This window comes from Symphodus melops, assembly GCF_947650265.1.
Source record: "Symphodus melops genome assembly, contig: scaffold_319, whole genome shotgun sequence".
Classification (NCBI taxonomy): domain Eukaryota; kingdom Metazoa; phylum Chordata; class Actinopteri; order Labriformes; family Labridae; genus Symphodus; species Symphodus melops.
In genome coordinates, this window is record NW_027636439.1 from 6278 (window position 1) to 25000 (window position 18723).

The 18723-nt window shown below is 48.1% G+C and overlaps 1 protein-coding gene across 8 annotated transcripts in view; it reads left to right on the forward strand.

Moving 5' to 3' along the window:
• The first annotated feature begins 312 nt into the window (after nt 1–312).
• The window catches only part of LOC306819524 (uncharacterized protein), a 19223-nt gene continuing 812 nt past the window's right edge, over nt 313–18723 (forward strand). Inside the window, exons 1-46 of one of the 8 annotated variants that reach the window (XM_079373339.1) lie at nt 313–437; nt 2483–2582; nt 2667–2770; nt 2963–3106; nt 3891–4047; nt 4157–4184; nt 4411–4504; nt 4574–4666; nt 4753–4816; nt 5044–5142; nt 5399–5502; nt 5638–5776; nt 6445–6563; nt 6636–6785; nt 7179–7349; nt 7492–7671; nt 7950–8082; nt 8158–8234; nt 8324–8411; nt 9018–9135; nt 9235–9358; nt 9438–9574; nt 9681–9851; nt 9954–10038; nt 10290–10532; nt 10606–10782; nt 11481–11626; nt 11731–11821; nt 11914–12071; nt 12338–12569; nt 12871–12997; nt 13162–13280; nt 13355–13551; nt 13809–13992; nt 14076–14241; nt 15149–15273; nt 15354–15469; nt 15631–15817; nt 15924–16133; nt 16367–16492; nt 17079–17172; nt 17241–17320; nt 17552–17656; nt 18031–18126; nt 18221–18364; nt 18444–18723. The exon at nt 18444–18723 is cut by the window's right edge and continues 812 nt beyond it. In XM_079373339.1, the coding sequence (XP_079229465.1) occupies nt 414–437; nt 2483–2582; nt 2667–2770; nt 2963–3106; nt 3891–4047; nt 4157–4184; nt 4411–4504; nt 4574–4666; nt 4753–4816; nt 5044–5142; nt 5399–5502; nt 5638–5776; nt 6445–6563; nt 6636–6785; nt 7179–7349; nt 7492–7671; nt 7950–8082; nt 8158–8234; nt 8324–8411; nt 9018–9135; nt 9235–9358; nt 9438–9574; nt 9681–9851; nt 9954–10038; nt 10290–10532; nt 10606–10782; nt 11481–11626; nt 11731–11821; nt 11914–12071; nt 12338–12569; nt 12871–12997; nt 13162–13280; nt 13355–13551; nt 13809–13992; nt 14076–14241; nt 15149–15273; nt 15354–15469; nt 15631–15817; nt 15924–16133; nt 16367–16492; nt 17079–17172; nt 17241–17320; nt 17552–17656; nt 18031–18126; nt 18221–18364; nt 18444–18455 (5838 nt within the window). In that variant the 5' untranslated portion in view covers nt 313–413 and the 3' untranslated portion in view covers nt 18456–18723. Of the gene's footprint in view, nt 438–2482; nt 2583–2666; nt 2771–2962; nt 3107–3890; nt 4048–4156; nt 4185–4410; nt 4667–4752; nt 4817–5043; nt 5143–5398; nt 5503–5637; nt 5777–6444; nt 6564–6635; nt 6786–7178; nt 7350–7491; nt 7672–7949; nt 8235–8323; nt 8412–9017; nt 9136–9234; nt 9359–9437; nt 9575–9680; nt 9852–9953; nt 10039–10289; nt 10533–10605; nt 10783–11480; nt 11627–11730; nt 11822–11913; nt 12072–12337; nt 12570–12870; nt 12998–13161; nt 13281–13354; nt 13552–13808; nt 13993–14075; nt 14242–15148; nt 15274–15353; nt 15470–15630; nt 15818–15923; nt 16134–16366; nt 16493–17078; nt 17173–17240; nt 17321–17551; nt 17657–18030; nt 18127–18220; nt 18365–18443 lie in introns of all 8 variants that reach the window. The other 7 variants (XM_079373340.1, XR_013778566.1, XM_079373337.1 and 4 more) reach the window with 7 other exon arrangements.

Below are 18723 nucleotides of genomic sequence, written 5' to 3' on the forward strand. Positions count from 1 at the left end.
AGAGTGTGTTTGAAGATGATCAACCTTTCTGGTAGAGAACTGATGTTGTTATTTGTGATGTCATAAACTGAATTATTATTGAATCTGGAGTGAAGGAGTGAGCGAGCGAGCGAGCGAGGCGAGGATGTGAGAGCGGTGAGATGTGAACAGTCTGCAGAGAGAAGAGGAGGAGGGAGCTTCACTTCTGCTCCATCATGTTTATTCCAGAACCACCAGAGCAGGCCTTTTATGACCGTCCCAGCAGGAGCAACCCCAACCAATCAGCTGCAGCCCAGGAGGTCACATGACCTTGCTCTGACCTTCACAGAGAGGCGATAAAGTGAGGTGATGCTCTGAGGGAGAACTTATTCTGATCTCCTCACAAGCTACGCCCCAACGACAACATCCACACGGACCTCCACTCCCAGCTCCAGATGAGACCAGACCAGCCCGGCACGGTGAGTTCACTTTAGATTATTTCAAAATAAAAGCTTGAGACTTTAAAATAAAAGCTCATCTATTTTTATTTTAAATGCAGAAATAATGCAATTTCATACATGCAATTACAAATGTTTTAAATTCATTTAAATATTGGACTTTAGAGATTAATCATGATAAAACATTAAAATAGTTTGACAGCACCATTGAAAATCACTTATTGGGACCAATGCAGATATTTAGTGTTCTGTAACGAGTTCCTTTTTTCTGTGTCTACTATTTCAAATACATATATATTTTTTATTTAAACAGGAAGTGAGTGTTATGATGAAAATTCATTCAAATTTAGTTTTTAAATGACTGAATTTTAAAAAAGCCATTCATTGTTTTTAGATATTGAAATGCAATTTAAAATGTCTCTGTTGCTTTCACTGCATCTGTATCAACGTGTTTGAGTCTGTCACCTTCATCTCGGTTTATCGTTGTTCAGCTCCACGCCATCTCTATGACGGCGTGCTTTTAGCCGCAGAATCAAACAGGTGTGAACAGAGGTCTCTGTGTGACTTTAGAATATATCTGCAGTCAGACATGGAGAGAAAATAATTCAGGGAGAGGCCGGAGCTTTTCAGACCGATCCTCTTGAGCTGACGTGGCAGCTGAGAGCTCTGTCTGAAATCCCGAGCAATGCTGAGGTAAGCCTAATATATTGGGCAAAACGTCTGCCATGCCACTTTGTTAACATCATGGGGTAGTTTGAGGTCTGAGTGCAAGTTTCACTGACACAGAAAGATGAGTGTTCATAGAGCTCCACAAAATCTGTCCATACAGGAGGAACATGTTTCATCACTGAATGAACCTGACGGAGCTGATAGCTAGCTTTAGCTCCATCTCAATGAACTCACATTATTCCCATGAAACTGAAGCCTGCTCAGCTGAGATCATTGGTAGACTTTTACAATGTCTTCATTACAAATGCTCATGTGATTTATGGTGCAGCCCTATTTACAAAACTGACATCACAGACTAACTTAAAGGACCAATCAGAGAGCTGCTCTCTTCCTCTGTGATCAGTCAGCCAATCAGAGGCACTTTGAAGGCCGTTTTGGACGCCCCTGGGTTTGCCAGATATGAGAGCAGTTATCAGGTGAACAGGTGTTGCAGCGATGGAAGCGGGCAGTGGAACTGCTTCAGATAGAAGTGATTGTACCCGAGCTAAAAAGCCTCTGCATGTTTCTAATAAGCTCCAGCAGCAGAAAGCTGCTCAAACTAGGATCAATGTTGGAGATGAAACATGGAGAGAGGTTAGAACGCAGAAAGCTTTACAGACCCATGCAGAGCTGGCTAAACACTGAAGCTACAGTGTCCACCACATGCAGAGCTGGCTAAACACTGAAGCTACAGTGTCCACCACATGCAGAGCTGGCTAAACACTGAAGCTACAGTGTCCACCACATGCAGAGCTGGCTAAACACTGAAGCTACAGTGTCTCTACATGCAGAGCTGGCTAAACACTGAAGCTACAGTGTCCACCACATGCAGAGCTGGCTAAACACTGAAGCTACAGTGTCCACCACATGCAGAGCTGGCTAAACACTGAAGCTACAGTGTCCACCACATGCAGAGCTGTGTGAGAGGAGGGGGGGAGACAGCTCTGCAGTACACATTTTAAACACTAGGGGGCGGAGCTACTGACTGCTCCTTTAAAACAACCTTCAGTCCTAAAATCAATCAATCAATCAATCAATCAATAAATCAAAAAAGTATGTCCAACATCCACTTAAATAACCTTCTTACTTACCGGAGCACTTTTAAAGCAAAGCGATGTAACAGCTGCAGCATCAGCTGCTCGTCTTCAGTTTCTGTTTGCGTTTTTTAAAAACCAGAGTAAATACTAATCAGTCAGAAACATGATCCTCCCTCCTACACTTGTGAACAAACGTACGTCCTTCATAAAATGTCTGGTCTCAACATGAAGGTGGGACATATTTCCAAAGTGTTATACTCAAGGAATGCCACAGAGCACCGTCTAAGAGCCTGTGCATACTGTTTGTGTTGTTGTGGTCAGATGTCTCGGTTCTTGGACCTGGCAGAGTTTGGAGAAGCTGCACGATACCTTCGACTCACCAACTTGGAGCAGCTCGCTGCCAGAGCCCAAGCCTTTGACGGTATAAACGCTTGTATTTCTAACCCGGCCTGTCTGGGTCTGTCCATCCTGTGTTCGCCCTGAGTGCTCAGTCTGATGTCCTCAGGTACGAAGCGTGTGTGGATGCCCGACGATGCTGAGGCGTACATCGAGGTGGAGGTTAGAGAGCTGAACGGAGACAAGACGACTGTAGAGACCAAGGATGGACGGGTGAGTTAGCCATTTAGCTTATCTTAGCAACCCTGTTTTAACACATCATTACTGATCATGGATCATCACTTAGGTCACGTTCACATTTAATGCATAAATGACGTCCAAATACCTTTTACTGGCTCAAGTTTAAAAACAGAAGTTTGGTTTGCTAACGCTAACCCTCTCCCATGTGTTATATGTGTGTTCCAGTTTTTGATAGTAAAGGAAGAAGACCTCCAGCCGACGAACCCTCCGAAGTTCGACATGATGGAGGACATGGCCATGTTGACCAACCTGAACGAGGCTTCTGTCCTCTTCAACCTGAGGAGGAGATACAACATGTGGATGATCTACGTCAGTGTTTCTTCTTCTTACAACTGTTTGTCAGACCAGTACCAGGTCCTGGGTACCAGGTCTGTGGGGAGACCGGGTACTGCATGGAGGCTCAATGAGAGATAACTATGACATGGACCAACAGTGAAGTAAAAATCCTGTCTATTTTCTTCATAGCTGATTTGATGACGAGTCATGATGTCATAACCATCACAGGAAGGCTGACGGCGAGCGGCCTGAGTTTGTCTGATATTGACCTTGTTTATTATTATATTATTTATATTTATTGTTATTATTATTTTAATATATTGAAGACAAGAACTACACTACCCACAATCCTAGAGTGTCACAGCGGTTGAATTGATTGTTGGAGCCCACTGTTACCATGGCAATGAAAGATTGCAGAAGTTCAGCACACTATAAATAAACTCCAATATGTGATTGTTATGAACAACATAAACACACGATGAAGTTTGTATGAGTCACTTTGGAATCGCAGTGGATTATGGGATGTGCTGTTCCATTTCCAGCCAGCGGATCGGATGGTTCCTGGTTTGACTGATTTGAACGGAAAAGTGGGCGGGACCTTCGGAGCTATTTTTGTAGTTATGATAAATATTGTTGTAAGTTGTCCAACAGCTGGTTTTAAAAGCCAGGCTTCATGTTGATGTGTTACAGGCTGAACGTTCTCTTGGAGGTGGACAGTTTTGACATAGTTTGTGAAGATGTAACGTCCTCTCTGGGTTGTGACCTTCGGAGGCGGGGCTGAGCTGGTCGCTCATCATACTCTGTGTTGTTGTTATAGACCTACTCCGGTCTGTTCTGTGTGACCGTGAACCCGTACAAATGGCTGCCCGTCTACTCTGCCGAGGTGGTGGCGGCTTATAAAGGACGACGTCGTTTGGACACGCCCCCTCACATCTACGCCATCGCTGACAACGCCTACACTGACCTGCTGCAGAGTAAGTGACCTGGGAGAGTTGGAAAGGTTTAGCTTGGTGGCTAACCATGCTAAAGGTCCTTCCTGTTGTGTCTGCTGGTTGTTCACATGTGTTCTGTTTGATTCCTCAGACCGGGAGAACCAGTCGATGCTCATCACGTAAGTCACCTTCAGTCTGAATCAGCTCAGCACTCCTCTAAACCTTTTAAATGTCTGATGACTCATCCTGACCACCAATGAAAGCTTTGTCAAAGCATATATTTGGGTTCTTAGACATCGACCTCGACACGTGGTCGCCACCGTCTTGGTCTTGTTTTGAAATGAAGTGTGAGCGCGTGCAGTGCTCGTGTGTCTTAAAGTCCAACGATGTGTTTGGTCCCGTCAGAGGAGAGTCGGGAGCAGGAAAGACTGTCAACACCAAGAGAGTGATTCAGTACTTCGCCATCACCGCTGCTCTGGGAGAAAACGTGAAGAAGGGCGTAAGTCACCATTTAAAAACTGCTGGTCGATTTAAAGAGACAGTGACTCACCTCTCTCGCTCTGTTCAGAGATCTTTGGAGGATCAAATCATCGAAGCTAATCCTGCCATGGAGGCGTTCGGCAACGCCAAGACCATCCGCAACGACAACTCGTCTCGCTTCGTGAGTTGAACAAAGTTCTGACCCGTCCTGAGAGAGTGTGGCGCTGGAGATCCAGGACTTTGACTGGCTCTGTGTTTGTGCCTCAGGGAAAGTTCATCAGGATTCATTTTGGGCCGACGGGGAGGCTGGCGTCGGCTGACATCGACATCTGTGAGTAAAACTTCAGAGACCGGTCTGAGCAGGTTCTCAGTAATCCAGGAAGTGAATTCAGAGTCTCATCCGAAGGAAACTGGATCATCAAGACCTTCAACTAATCCAGTTTTCTTCGGATCAGGTCCTCAAAGAATCCAAAATAAAGTCAGATATCGGGGTAAGCACGGCGCTCTGTAGACGGCTCTATGACTCAAGTCACTTTCTTTTATGTTGGAATATTCCAGATCTTCTGGAAAAGTCCAGAGTTGTGTTCCAGCAGCCAGGAGAGAGGAGCTACCACATCTACTACCAGATTCTGTCCAATCACAAGCCAGAACTACAAGGTAGCCCCACCCACAATGCTGCACAACATCCAATCACAAACCAGGATCAGAAGAAGTCCTGATAACCACGTGTGTAAATCCTGTGAAGCACACACACACGCTGCACAGGATGTGTGTGTGTGTGTGTGTGTGTGTGTGTGTGTGTGTGTGTGTGTGTGTGTGTGTGTGTGTGTGTGTGTGTGTGTGTGTGTGTGTGTGTGTGTGTGTCCCATCACTCTCAGAGATGATCATGGCTGTGACTCCATCTGTGTTGCAGACATGCTGCTGGTGAACACAAACGCCTACGACTATCACTTCTGCTCTCAGGGTGACACCAAGGTGGAGGGAATGGACGACGGCGAGGAGCTGAAGCTGACAGACGTAAGAAACACACACACACACACACACACACACACACACACACACACACACACACACACACACACACCGCAAATAAAACACACACAGAACTCTGCCATGAACGTATCATGTGTGTGTGTATGTGTGTGTGCTCAGCACGCCATGGACACGCTGGGCTTTACTCCAGAGGAGAAGTACGGCTGTTATAAGATCGTCGGCGCCATCATGCACTTTGGGAACATGAGGTTTAAGAAGAAGCAGCGGGAGGAGCAGGCCGAGGCCGACGGCACTGAGAGTGAGAGACCACATGACATCCACCACGCTCACTTAGAGAGTAACCAAGCCTGATAACTGCTCCCATATCTGGCAAACCCAGGGGCGTCCAAAACGGCCTTCAAAGCCCCGCCTACCTTCTCTGGTCCAATCAGATCCAGAATCTAAAGTTAGAAGGAGGACATACTGGCTGCTGCATTGTTGTCAGAGAAGCTTCAACACAGCAGGTTTCCTTCATGATCACACAGGAAGAGAGCAGCTCTCTGATTGGCTGATTGATCACACAGGAAGAGAGCAGCTCTCTGATTGGCTGACTGATCACAGAGGAGGAGAGCAGCTCTCTAATTGGCTGATTGATCACAGAGGAAGAGAGCAGCTCTCTGATTGGCTGATTGATCACACAGGAAGAGAGCAGCTCTCTGATTGGCTGACTGATCACAGAGGAGGAGAGCAGCTCTCTAATTGGCTGATTGATCACAGAGGAGGAGAGCAGCTCTCTGATTGGTCCTTTAAAGTACCTACTAAATACTGAGAGGTCAAAGAGAGCTGAGTGATTGAACGTTTTAAAGATTTAATATTATCTGCTGAAAGAACATCGCAAACATATGAAACTGTATTCTGGCCTTTAAAGTGTGTGTGTGTGTGTGTGTGTGTGTGTGTGTGTGTGTGTGTGTGTGTGTGTGTGTTGAGGTCTGGATAAGGCAGCGTACCTGATGGGCATAAACTCAGCGGACCTGCTGAAAGGCCTGCTGAACCCTCGAGTCAAAGTGGGAAACGAGTACATCGTGAAAGGACAGACTGTAGAACAGGTAACCATCAACCAACCAATCACACGCAGGCTGCTGTTTGTCCCGTCCTGAAGGTCCTCTGTCTGTGTGCAGGTGAACTATGCAGTAGCAGCTCTGGCTAAAGCTACATATGACCGCATGTTTAAGTGGTTGGTGGGTCGGATCAACTCGTCCTTGTACACGGCGCTGCCTCGTCAGTACTTCATCGGAGTCCTCGACATCGCCGGCTTCGAGATCTTTGAGGTAGGGAAGACAGTGACATCGTGTCTCATCCAGATCTGTGAATCTCTCTGCTAAACAGAGCTGACCAATGGGTGACTAGCTATCTGCTGGCCAATGAGGAGGGGTGTAACGACATGCTAGAATCCTCTTCTTAAAGATTATTGTGATGTTCTCTGCTGTTCGTCACTTTGGACAACAGAGTCTCATCAATCAAATTAGCATTAGCATTAGCATTAGCTTTACAAAGACAAACTAATGTGATGACGCGATTTTACAGCTTGGAGGTTCACTTTTGAGACTCTCTCAGGACTGAGAGCAGAAATGTCTCTGATGACCGGAGACATTTCAAACTTGTCTCTAAGTTGTCTCCAGCTGTGTTTTGGCCCCGCTGAATGTTTTTCTCTGTGTCTACAGTTCAATAACTTCGAGCAGCTCTGTATCAACTTCACCAACGAGAAGCTGCAGCAATACTTCAACCACCACATGTTCATCCTGGAGCAGGAGGAGTACAAGACCGAGGGCATCGAGTGGACCTTCATAGACTTCGGTTTGGACCTGCAGGCCTGCATAGACCTCATAGAGAGGGTATGTTTGCTTCTGTTTCCTAAAGTCCCAATGTGTCCGGCTGTGTCAGAGGACGGTGTCCCATGAGGGTCCAGACCATGTTAGCCAATGGGTTTTCATTGTTATTCGTTGGGCGTTAAAGAATATGACGTGTATTTTGCAGCCGATGGGTATCCTGTCCATCATGGAGGAGGAGTGTATGTTCCCCAAGTCCACCGACACCAGCTTTAAAACCAAACTCTACGATAACCACCTGGGCAAGTCGCCAAACTTCCAGCGGCCGCGACCAGACAAGAAGCGCAAATATGAGACGCACTTTGAAGTGGTTCACTACGCAGGAGTGGTGAGTAAACGTTTTATTTTACCTTCAAGAATCATCTTCACGCGTGTAGCTCGTCACCTCTACTCATGGTTGGTGTATTGATTTCTATCAGAAGTGACAAATAACTACTGCAGATTATTTGATTCCTGCTTCTTGGAGATCCGAGTTGGGAAATTAAGATATATATTTGTGGGGGGGGGGTTATGACACCAAACAGAATAAAACAGAGGATGGTGTTTATTCATGAGGTTTATATTCAAAGATCTTCTATAGCTCTCTCCCTCTCTCTCTCTCTGTAGGTGCCGTACAACATCACCGGCTGGCTGGACAAGAACAGAGATCCTCTGAATGAGACGGTGGTGGTTCTGTTCCAGAAATCCTGCAACAAGCTAATGGCTGGACTGTTTGAGAACTACATCAGCTCTGAGTCCGGTAACTACACACACAACCAGTGTTTGGAAATAAGCTGTGTGTGTGTGTATTTACTTGTTCATATACTGTATATAGAAGGTGACCCAAAGGCTGAGAAGAAACACAGGAAGAGGAAAGGAGCGTCTTTCCAGACAGTGTCCCAGTTACACAAGGTGAGCTCTTCCTGCAGGGACGGACACCACCTCATCTAAGTGACAGAAAACTGAAACGTCTCTTGACCCACTTCTGTGTTTGAATCCAGGAGAATCTGAACAAGCTAATGGCTAACCTGCGCAGCACTCAGCCTCACTTCGTGCGCTGCATCATCCCCAACGAGAGCAAGAACCCAGGTATATAAAAACACAGGAAGACGTGATCCCAGAACACCTTTTTAAACATCTTAGTTTGGCGCTTAGCCTTGACCAACTTGTTTTGGTCACGTGACCATAAATGTGTGCAGTAGATTGTTTGACGTGGTTTGTGGCTTGTAAATCACAGGTAGCCCCGCCCCTAAATCCTGACCTGCTTCCTGGTCTCTATGACTCTAAAGCTCCGTTCCCACCAAGCTGTCCACTGTGGTTCAGTATCACAGAAAACCCTGTTTGTGTTTCCACAGCCTATTACAGAGCATTACAAATAAAAGATTGACTGTTCGAGGTTGACCAATCAACAGACTGGAGTGTGTCTCGCTCCACCCTATAGGGTACAGGCGGTTATTATGGTACCTGGAGCACCTGGTGGAAGGATGAACTGGACCACCATTTACTAACTTGACATCATGTGGTGTTGAAGAAGACTTGAAAGCAAAGATCCTTAAACTGATGCTGACCGGGGGAATCAGTCAAAGGCGACCTGATTGGATGTATTTCTGTGTACCAACCTGAAACTGGAGCTTCTATCAACACTTGTTGGTTGAAGTGTAAGGTCAGAAGATCACGTCTCTTTGTCCCTCCCAGGTGTCATGGATCCCTTCCTGGTCCTCCACCAGTTGAGGTGTAACGGGGTCCTGGAGGGGATCAGGATTTGCAGGAAGGGTTTTCCAAACCGAATCCTGTACGCAGAGTTCAAACAACGGTCAGTCCCAAACTCTGAAGCACAGGATTCAGACGTTCGACTCATTTAGTCAGGGTTCGGTATTCTTCCATAATCGATAATATCCCACTTTTTCCTCAGTTATCGGATCCTGAATCCCAGTGCGATTCCAGAGGACTCGTTTGTTGACAGCAGGAAGGCAGTGGAGAAGCTGCTGGGCTCTCTGGACATCGACAACACCCAGTACAAGTTTGGACACTCTAAGGTGAGAGACAGAGGACAGACTTGTTTTCTATGCCAGCAGGTTAAAAACTGTGAGATCTTCTCTGTCTCCCTCCTGTCAGGTGTTTTTTAAAGCCGGTCTCTTGGGTGTGTTGGAGGACATGAGGGACGCCCGTCTGTCTCAGATCCTCACCATTGTTCAGGCCATGTCCAGAGGAAAGCTGATGAGGATGCAACGACAGAAGATGATGCTGCAAAGGTCAATATGACGATCAACAAATTAACCGCTTTAGCATTAGCATTAGCATTTGATAATCCATGGAGTGTGAGTGATCGAGCATGGTCGTGTGGTTCCTCCCTCTTAGAGATGCCATCATGGTGATCCAGTTCAACCTCAGGGCGTTCTTCTCTGTGAGGACTTGGCCGTGGATGATGCTGTTCTATAAGCTCCGCCCCCTGCTCAGGAGCGCGCAGGTGGAGAAAGAGCTGGCTGCACTCCATGAAGAGTTCAAGAAATTAAAAGAGGCTTTTGATAGGTTTGATTCTCCTTCTCCCTGAGCGGCTGTTTGTTCAGAGTCACGTAACGGTTCAGACTCATCGATCCCGCTGTGTCTTCATTCTGTGGTTGGTTGTTTCAGGTCAGAGGTCAAGCGTCTGGAGGCCGAGGAGCGGCAGGTGGTTTTAGTTCAGGAGAAAAACGATCTGACTCTGCAGGTCCAAGCTGTAAGTCAAACTAACTGAACAAGTCTCTATTTCAATACATCTGGTATTAACAGAACTCTGAGAGGGGGTGTGGCCTCCTGAGACCAGAAACAGTCAGTGTTTACACATCCTGTTCTCAGCAGTAATTTAGGATGTTTTGATTGGTTCATATGATGTCGAATAGTTATTTTCATGAAGAACAGGAGAGCCTTGTTAAAAACATGTTCAGCTACCTCCTGTAAACTAAAACGTTTCTGATGTTTACCATCTAGGAGCAGGACAACCTGACGGACGCAGAGGACCGCTGCAACCAGCTGATTCAGTCCAAAATCTGTCTGGAGTCCAAGTTGAAGGAGATGCAGGAACGTCTGGAGGACGAGGAGGAGGTGAGCACCAAGCTGACAGCAATGAAACGTCAGCTGGAGGACGAGGTGGCTGCTCTGAAGAAAGACGTGGACGACCTGGAGATGACCCTGGCTAAGGTGGAGAAAGAAAGACACGGAGTGGAGAACAAGGTGGGCCGACTCGTTCAGAGCTTCTGTCCAGTGACGGGTCCACAAGCTCACACACTGTATTCTTTCCATGTAGGTGAAGAACTTGACCCATGAGATGTGTGTTCTGGATGAATCTATCGCCTCCCTCACCAGAGAGAAAGGTGCCCTGCAGGAAGCTCATCAGCAGGTGCTCAATGACCTTCAGGCTCAGGTGGACAAGGTCAACGTGCTGGCTAAGGCCAAGACTCGGCTGGAGCAGCAAGTGGACAACGTAAGACTGTGTCTAAGTCCTGTTTATACGATGAATGCAGAACAATATGTGGGTGAGGAAGGGGTTTCAGGGCTCCTCATCATGGATCCACAAAGAATCATTTATGAAACCCTAAAATCTGTCCATGCCCAACTAGAACCCCAAAAAGGACTCAGAGAACTCCCTTCAAGAAAAGTAGAAGCTAAAGAACTGCAGAGCCGTCTGCAGGAACCAAAGCTGAAGGACACCTGACCTCCTTAACTATCACTACGCTCAGAGAACTCCCTTCAAGAAAAGTAGAAGCTAAAGAACTGCAGAGCCGTCTGCAGGAACCAAAGCTGAAGGACACCTGACCCTGACGTTGCTCAAAGCTACAAATAGAAATAACAAGGCAGTAAATAAGATGACCTCCAACCTGTAACAACTCAAGAACCTTCTCAAAGACCACTGAAACCAGCAGGACCAGCAGGACTCACAGTCCAGCTCCCTCAAAGGACCACTAGAGTTCACAAGGAAAGTGTCTCCTTTGGTCCGAGTCCTGGCAAGATAGGACTCGGACCAAAGGACGATCCAATAGGTCATCACATGGAGCACCCAACAGACTTTAGTGATCCAGTATGACCATTAAACCCCCTGAAGGACCATAAAGACCCTTTGAATCCACTTTAACAGATTCAGGATTAAAAGGCTCTTAACAGTCTCCTCCTTCCCTCCTGCAGGTGGAGGGTTCTCTGGGCCAGGAGAAGAAGGCGCGGGTGGAACTGGAACGAGTCAAACGGAAGCTGGAGGGGGATCTGAAGCTGTCCTTGGATTCAGTGAAGGACCTGGAGACCCAGAAGGATGGACTGGAGGAGAGACTGAAGAAGTAAGTCAAACTAACTTCAAACTGCTGCTACGAGTCACAAGTCATCTAACAGGATCAATGATGGAGTATTTCTGTTTCCTGTCCCTCATCATACCGCTCCAAAGGAAAGACTTTGAGCTGGGTCAGATCCAGTCCAAAATGGAGGACGAGCAGAGTGTGACCACGCAGCTCCAGAAGAAGATGAAGGAGCTCCAGGTGGGTCGGGCTGAATAAAAGCTCACAGATATTTACTTTGAGCAGTGGTGCTAACGGTGGGGGGGGGGGGGGGGGTGTCCTCGCTGTCTCAGACTCGTATCGAGGAGCTGGAGGAGGCGCTGGAGGCGGAGAGGGCGTGGCGAACCAAAGCTGAACGCCAGAGGAACGACATCGCCAGAGAGCTCGAGGAGCTTGGAGAGAAACTGGAGGAGGCGGGAGGAGCCTCTGCTGCTCAGATCGCCCTCAACAGGTCAGCATCCACATTACAGCGCCGCGTGTTCACGCACACGGTGCACTTCTATAAATCCTTTATCTGGACCACTCAGGTGAGCACTGCCTCAACACATCATGCTCATATCCAGAGACACTTCCTGTCAGCAGGCTCAGGGCCCGAGGCCAGTACGAGGCCCCCCTGAGACCTGACAGACTTTAAGAGGGAAACCTTTTCCTGTATTTATCAGAATGAGTCTGTGGACTTAAAACACCTACCTGACCATGTGACTCCATGTCAAACAGGAAGAGGGAGGCAGACTTCATGAAGCTACGTCGGGAGTTGGACGAGGCCGGGCTTCACCACGAGACGACGGCCGCCACTCTCAGAAAGAAGCACTCGGACACGGTGACGGAGCTGAGCGAGCAGATCGACGCTCTGCAGAGAGCCAAACAGAAACTGGAGAAGGAGAAGGCCGAGTTCAGACTGGAGGCCGAAGATCTGACCATCAACATGGAGCAGCTTTCCAGGACCAAGGTAAAAACCTCAAGGAGCGCTCCAGGACTGTCAGGTTACACTCAGGCAGCGTGCTCGCCGGCCGATCGTTTTTCAGTCAGTATTTGGGCACGCATCAAAGTAAAAAAATAAATAAACCTTTGGCTGAAGCAGCCAATCAAATCAAGTCGTTTCTCCTCCTCGTCGAGGACCAAAGAAACAGAGTGAGCTCTACTTGTACTGTGACCATCTAAGTGCAGGAGGTCCACGCTGACTCTCCTGTGTGACCCTCCTGAGTCTGTGAGGCTTCTGATTGGATGATGACTGATCTGTGTGTCTGCAGGGGTCAGTGGAGAAGATGTGCAGGGTTTATGAGGACCAGCTGAATGAAAGCCGGAGTAAAGCCGAGGAGCTGCAGAGACAGCTGACTGAAGTCGGTGCTCAGAAAGCTCGAGCAGTCACAGAGACAGGTACAACACACACCTGCAGCATGGAACTCTTCTCTGATTGGACGAAAGTCCTGCACTCAGTTTTAGATCCGTGACAGGTCTTACTGGATCCACACACTGTTACCTTCTTACAAGCACCAGCACCTTCACCTTCCTGCCTTCTCTTCTCTGTGATTTCCTGCTAGCTGAGTACAGCCGTCGTCTGGAGGAGCGGGACGCTATGATTGGTCAGCTCCAGCGCTCCAAAGCGGGGATTTCCCAAAACTTGGAGGACCTGAAGAGGCAGCTGGAGGAGGAGAGCAAAGTAAGAGGGAGGGTGATCCTCAGTCATGTGTTTGTCTCTGATGAAGGGGTTAACTGAGCATGTCCGTGTGCCAGGCTCGTGTCTCGCTGGCGCACGCCGTGCAGTCGTCCCGTCATGAATGCGGCCTGCTGAAAGAGCAGCTGGAGGAGGAGCAGGAAGCCAAGGCCGAGCTCCAGAGGGCGCTGTCGAACACAAACAGCCAGGTGGTTCAGTGGAGAGCCAAGTACGAGACGGACGCCGTGCTGAGGATCGAGGAGCTGGAAGAAGCAAAGTAAGATCAGCTGATCGTTACTCATCCTTCACATCAAAGTCTAAACGCATCATGTCAACCAACATTTGAAAGAGTCATGTTCACCTGAAGTTCACCCTTGGGTTTTGCTTTTTTTTTAAATTGTATTTTAAACAAATGTGACTTTGTTTTGCTCAGCGTCTCTTAAACGTCTCCATCAGGTGAACGTGATGCTTCTTAGGATGGAGCTGAAGCATCTTTTTGTGCCAGTGAGTGAGTTTGGGTTTTTTTGTTTGTAGGAAGAAGTTGGTGGTCAAGATGCAGAGCGTTGAGGAAGCGGCGGAGACGTCTCAGGCCAGATGTTCATCTCTGGAGAAAACCAAACTGGTCCTGCAGACAGAAATGGAAGACATGGTGGTGGAACTGGAGCGATCCAACGCTGCTGCTCTGGCTTTGGACAAGAAGCAACGCAACTTCGACAAGGTGAGTCAGAAACAGCCGGCAGATGCCCCACAGAGGTTGAGGACGGACGTTTGAGGGTTGGCCTGTGCTTTGCTTTGGTACAGCTGTTGGGGGACTGGAAGCTGAAGTTTGAAGAGAGTCAGACGGACCTGGAGCTGTCACAGAAAGAGTCTCGCAGTCTGAGCACTGAGCTCTTCAAACTCAAGAACTGCTATGAGGAAGCTCTGGACCATCTGGAGACGGTCAAGAGGGAAAACAAGAACCTGCAAGGTAGCCCCCCCTCCCCCATCTCACCTTGTTACTGTGAGAAAGCACACAGAAATGTTACTAATGGTTTGTGTCTGCTTTCAAGAGAAGGACTTTTATTTTGCTATTTATGTCAACGCCATCTACAAAGCGTAGAGCGAGCTAACAGATAGCTAGCTAGAGCTAACAGATAGCTAGCTAGAGCTAACAGATAGCTAGCTAGAGCCACCAGATAGCTAGCTAGAGCTAACAGATAGCTAGCTAGAGCTACATATGCTAGTTCTTACAGTCTCACTAAGACGAGCTTAAAGGAAGACAAACTGTAGAGACAAGCTCATGTCAGGACACTTGCTCGGGTGTCTTTATTGGCTCAATTAATCCAAGCAGATTTTACTGAAGCAGCAGCAGCCATGGGAGTGAAAGGTTCAGTTAAAGTCCAGATAACAGAAGTTGTTCTTCTGGAGGTCCAGATGATACCAGCAGGATAAAAACGGACGTTTACTCGCTCTTTAAACTTTCTAGTTTTCTCGTCTTGGATGATTCTTCACAAAGGAGGAGACAAACATCAAAACGACAACATGTCCATTTCTGAGTCTGCGGAGGAGTTCAGTCAGTTAGGGATCTCTTACGGAGGTTTCCTGCCCTCATTGTAAAATCTGCACGTTTTCGTCTGCTGCTCGGCGCCCCCTAATGGTCAGTTTCCTGTCTGAAATCAATCCTTCACCTCCTGAGCGGTGTTTGATATTCTTCAGATGAATCGTTCACTGATTGTTATGAAGCTTATGAGTCATCGCAGTAACGGCGTGTCGTGATGTCACTTTATGAGGAGGCGACGCCCACTTTACGCCACAGATCTGAAGAACAGGCCTGTGTTGCTTTGCTTTGGATTTTGAGATGTTGATTTTGAGCTCCATTTTCCAAACTCTTCCAGATGAGATTCTGGATCTGGCTGATCAGATCAGTCATGGAGGGAAAACCATCTATGAGCTGGAGAGAACCAAGAAGGTCCTCGACGTGGAGAAGAGCGACATCCGTGCCGCTCTGGAGGAAGCAGAGGTAACTGACTCACCTGCTGTGGACACCTGTCCACTCTCCACTCACCCACTCACTCACGCTGCCCTCTGTCTACCTGTCAGGGTACTCTGGAGCACGAGGAGAGTAAGACTCTGAGATTTCAGATGGAGCTGCAGCAGACGAGGACTGAGATCGAGCGCAAGATGGCAGAAAAAGATGAAGAAATAGACAACCTCAGGTATGAAAACACTCAGGTGAGCGTCAGGCTTCAACAGAAGATATAGAATCAGAACAGAAGCTGCCAACTTACCAGGAGTAACCACGAGTCTAAACCTGGAGACAGAATGCTATAAAACACAGTGGATGTGTTCCAGTAGTAATACCAGTGCTGTCCACCAGGCGGAGCCAGCAGAGGTCTCTGGAGACGATGCAGGCCCGTTTGGAAGCGGAGGTTCGTAGCCGCAGTGAGGCGGTTCGTCTGAGGAAGAAGATGGAGTCGGACCTGAACGAAATGGAGATCCAGCTGGGACACGCCAACAAACAGGCAGCCGAGAACCAGAGGATCCTCAGACACCTCCAGACTCAGGTAGTCTCCTTCAGACCCCCCCAGTCCTCTTCACTTCAGACATCACGATTCTTTTTAAGGTGAATCAGGACCGTCTGAATCCAAAGATCATCGTGTCCTCTGATAGGTTAAAGAGCAGCAGGTGGAGCTGGAGGATAAAGTCCAGTTAACCAATCAGCTGAGAGAACAAATCGTCCTGATGGAGCGCCGTTGTGCTCTGATGACGGCCGAGGAGGAGGAGCTGCGCGGCGTGTTGGAACAAACCGACCGCGTCCGCAAGATGGCCGAACACGAGCTGGTGGAGGTGTCGGAGAGAGCCAACCTGCTGGCCACTCAGGTGACGTCACACTCTGATTGGACGGTCGATAAGATGTATGATTGACGGATGTTCCTGTGCTCTGATTGGTTGGTGACTGATTTATTGATTGATGGGTCACGTTGTGAAATGATTGGATCTTCTTGGCTCATTCAGTGACACTTCTGATCATTTGATTATTGGTCATGTTGACGAACTGTTGAAGCGCCGTCCGACTGATGAGGGATTATTGATGAATGTTTCCTGTGTTGTAGAACGGCGGTCTGTTGAACCAGAAGAAGAAGCTGGAGTCGGACCTGTGTCTGCTGAGCGGAGAGGTGGACGAGGTGATGCAGGAGAGTCGCAGCGCCGAGGACAAAGCCAAGAAAGCTCTCACTGATGTCAGTAACTTCCTCTGATCACGAGTCTCTGTACGCCTGAGATCAATCACAGGTGTCCAACGTGCGGCCCGGGGGCCATTTGTGGCCCTTGAGGGGATTTTTTGTGGCCCCTGACTTCAATCTAAGAATCAGAAGATTTTGGCCCTTTTTTTAATGAACTATAAAAATGTCTAAGTTTTGCACACAGACTGTTGTTTAACCATTTAATGACCTGAGATAGATACAGAAAAAGAAACATTACAGGTTTAATTCTGAGAAAAACTAATAAAAAAACATGATCTGACTATTTAAAGAAACCGTTAGAACACAACGTTTTCTCACTGTAACCAGCTATTGTGTATTTAGGTCAAAATATTAAAAGTTCCTTATAAAATGAGTTTAAAAAACAAAACCTGTGGCCCACGAGCGATTCTAAAACGACAAGTTTGGCCCGGAAGAAAATAGTTTGGACACCCCTGATGCTAATAATAGTAGTAATAGCATAGCAGCATAGTAACGCTGTGTGACATGATGGAAGAGCTGAAAGAGTTAACGCTGTGTGACATGATGGAAGAGCTGAAAGAGTTAACGCTGTGCTGTGGTCCAGCAGGCGGCTCTGATGGCCGAGGAGCTGAAGAAGGAGCAGGACAGCAGCAACATGCTGGAGAGGATGAAGAAGAACATGGCGTCCACGGTGAAAGGTCAGAAGGGGTCAGTGAAGGTGAAAGAGAGGAGAGGAGGCGGAGTCACTGATCTTTATCTCTCACAGAGCTGCAGGTCAAACTGGACGAGACGGAGCAGATGGCTCTGAAAGGAGGAAAGAAACAACTTCACAAGCTGGAGACCAGAGTGAGAGAAGCTTCTAGAAAACATCGCCAGAGAGAGAGTCCATGAGACTTAACCTGTGTGTGTGTGTGTGTGTGTGTGTGTGTGTGTGTGTGTGTGTGTGTGTGTGTGTGTGTGTGTGTGTGTGTGTGTGTGTGTGTGTGTGTGTGTGTGTGTGTGTGTGTGTGTGTGTGTGTGTGTGTGTGTGTGTGTGTGTGTGTGTGTGTGTGTGTGTGTGTGTGTGTGTGCTTGCAGGTGAGGGAGCTGCACACGGAGCTGATGGTGGAGCAGAAGAAGAGCGAGGAGTATCAGAAAGGAGTCCGTCGTTATGAGAGGAGATGCAAAGAGCTGACGTACCAGGTCTGATCGCCACACACACACACACACACACACACACACACACACACACACACACACACACACACACACACACACACACACACACAGACAGACAGACAGACAGACAGACAGACACAGACACACACACACAGTGACACACACACACACACACACACACACACACACAGTGACACACACACACACACACACACAGACACACACACACACAGTGACACACACACACACACAGTGACACACACACACACACACAGTGACACACACACACACAGACACACACACACTGTGTTGGTTTTGTGGGTTTAAAGGGTCCAGCTGTGTCTGTGTGTGTGTGTGTGTGTGTGTGTGTGTGTGTGTGTGTGTGTGTGTGTGTGCAGACGGAGGAGGACAGGAAGACTCTGCTGAGGATGACGGAGCTGATCGAGAAGCTTCAGACTAAAGTGAAGAGCTACAAGAGGCAGACGGAGAACGCTGTGAGTCTTCTTCAATCAGACACGAAGGGTGTCGCACGTCGGCGCCCCCTGCTGGCGGGCTGTAAGTAAAACGCTTGCTGTGTTTGTCCACCAGGAGGAGCAGGTGAGCTGCAGCACGGTGCGTTTCAGGAAAGTCCAACACGAGCTGGACGACGCCGAGGAGAGGGCCGACATCGCCGAGACCACCGTCAACAAGCTGCGGATTCGAACACGCGAACAAGCTAGCAAGGTTGCCCTGGTGAGCGGCCGAGAACCTGAACCTACTTCCTCCCTACAAAATAAAAGCTTCTCTAACCTGCTGTTTGTGTTTTCTGCAGATGGCTGAGTGAAGCTCTGCTGCCTCCACAGACTCGCTCCTTTGTTTTCAGTTTGGTGTGTGTGACGTGTGTGTGACGTGTGTGTGACGTGTGTGTGACGTGTGTGTGATGTGTGTGTGACGTGTGTGTGACGTGTGTGTGCTGTTCAGTCCTGGATGTTAACGCTGGTCTGACAGGAAGTGTGCGGGGCAGCGACTCGACCGGACTGAACTGATTGAAGTTTTGAAGTTTGCAGTGCTTTGATGGCGTGTTTGGTGTAAAAGGTGAGACAATGGTGAGG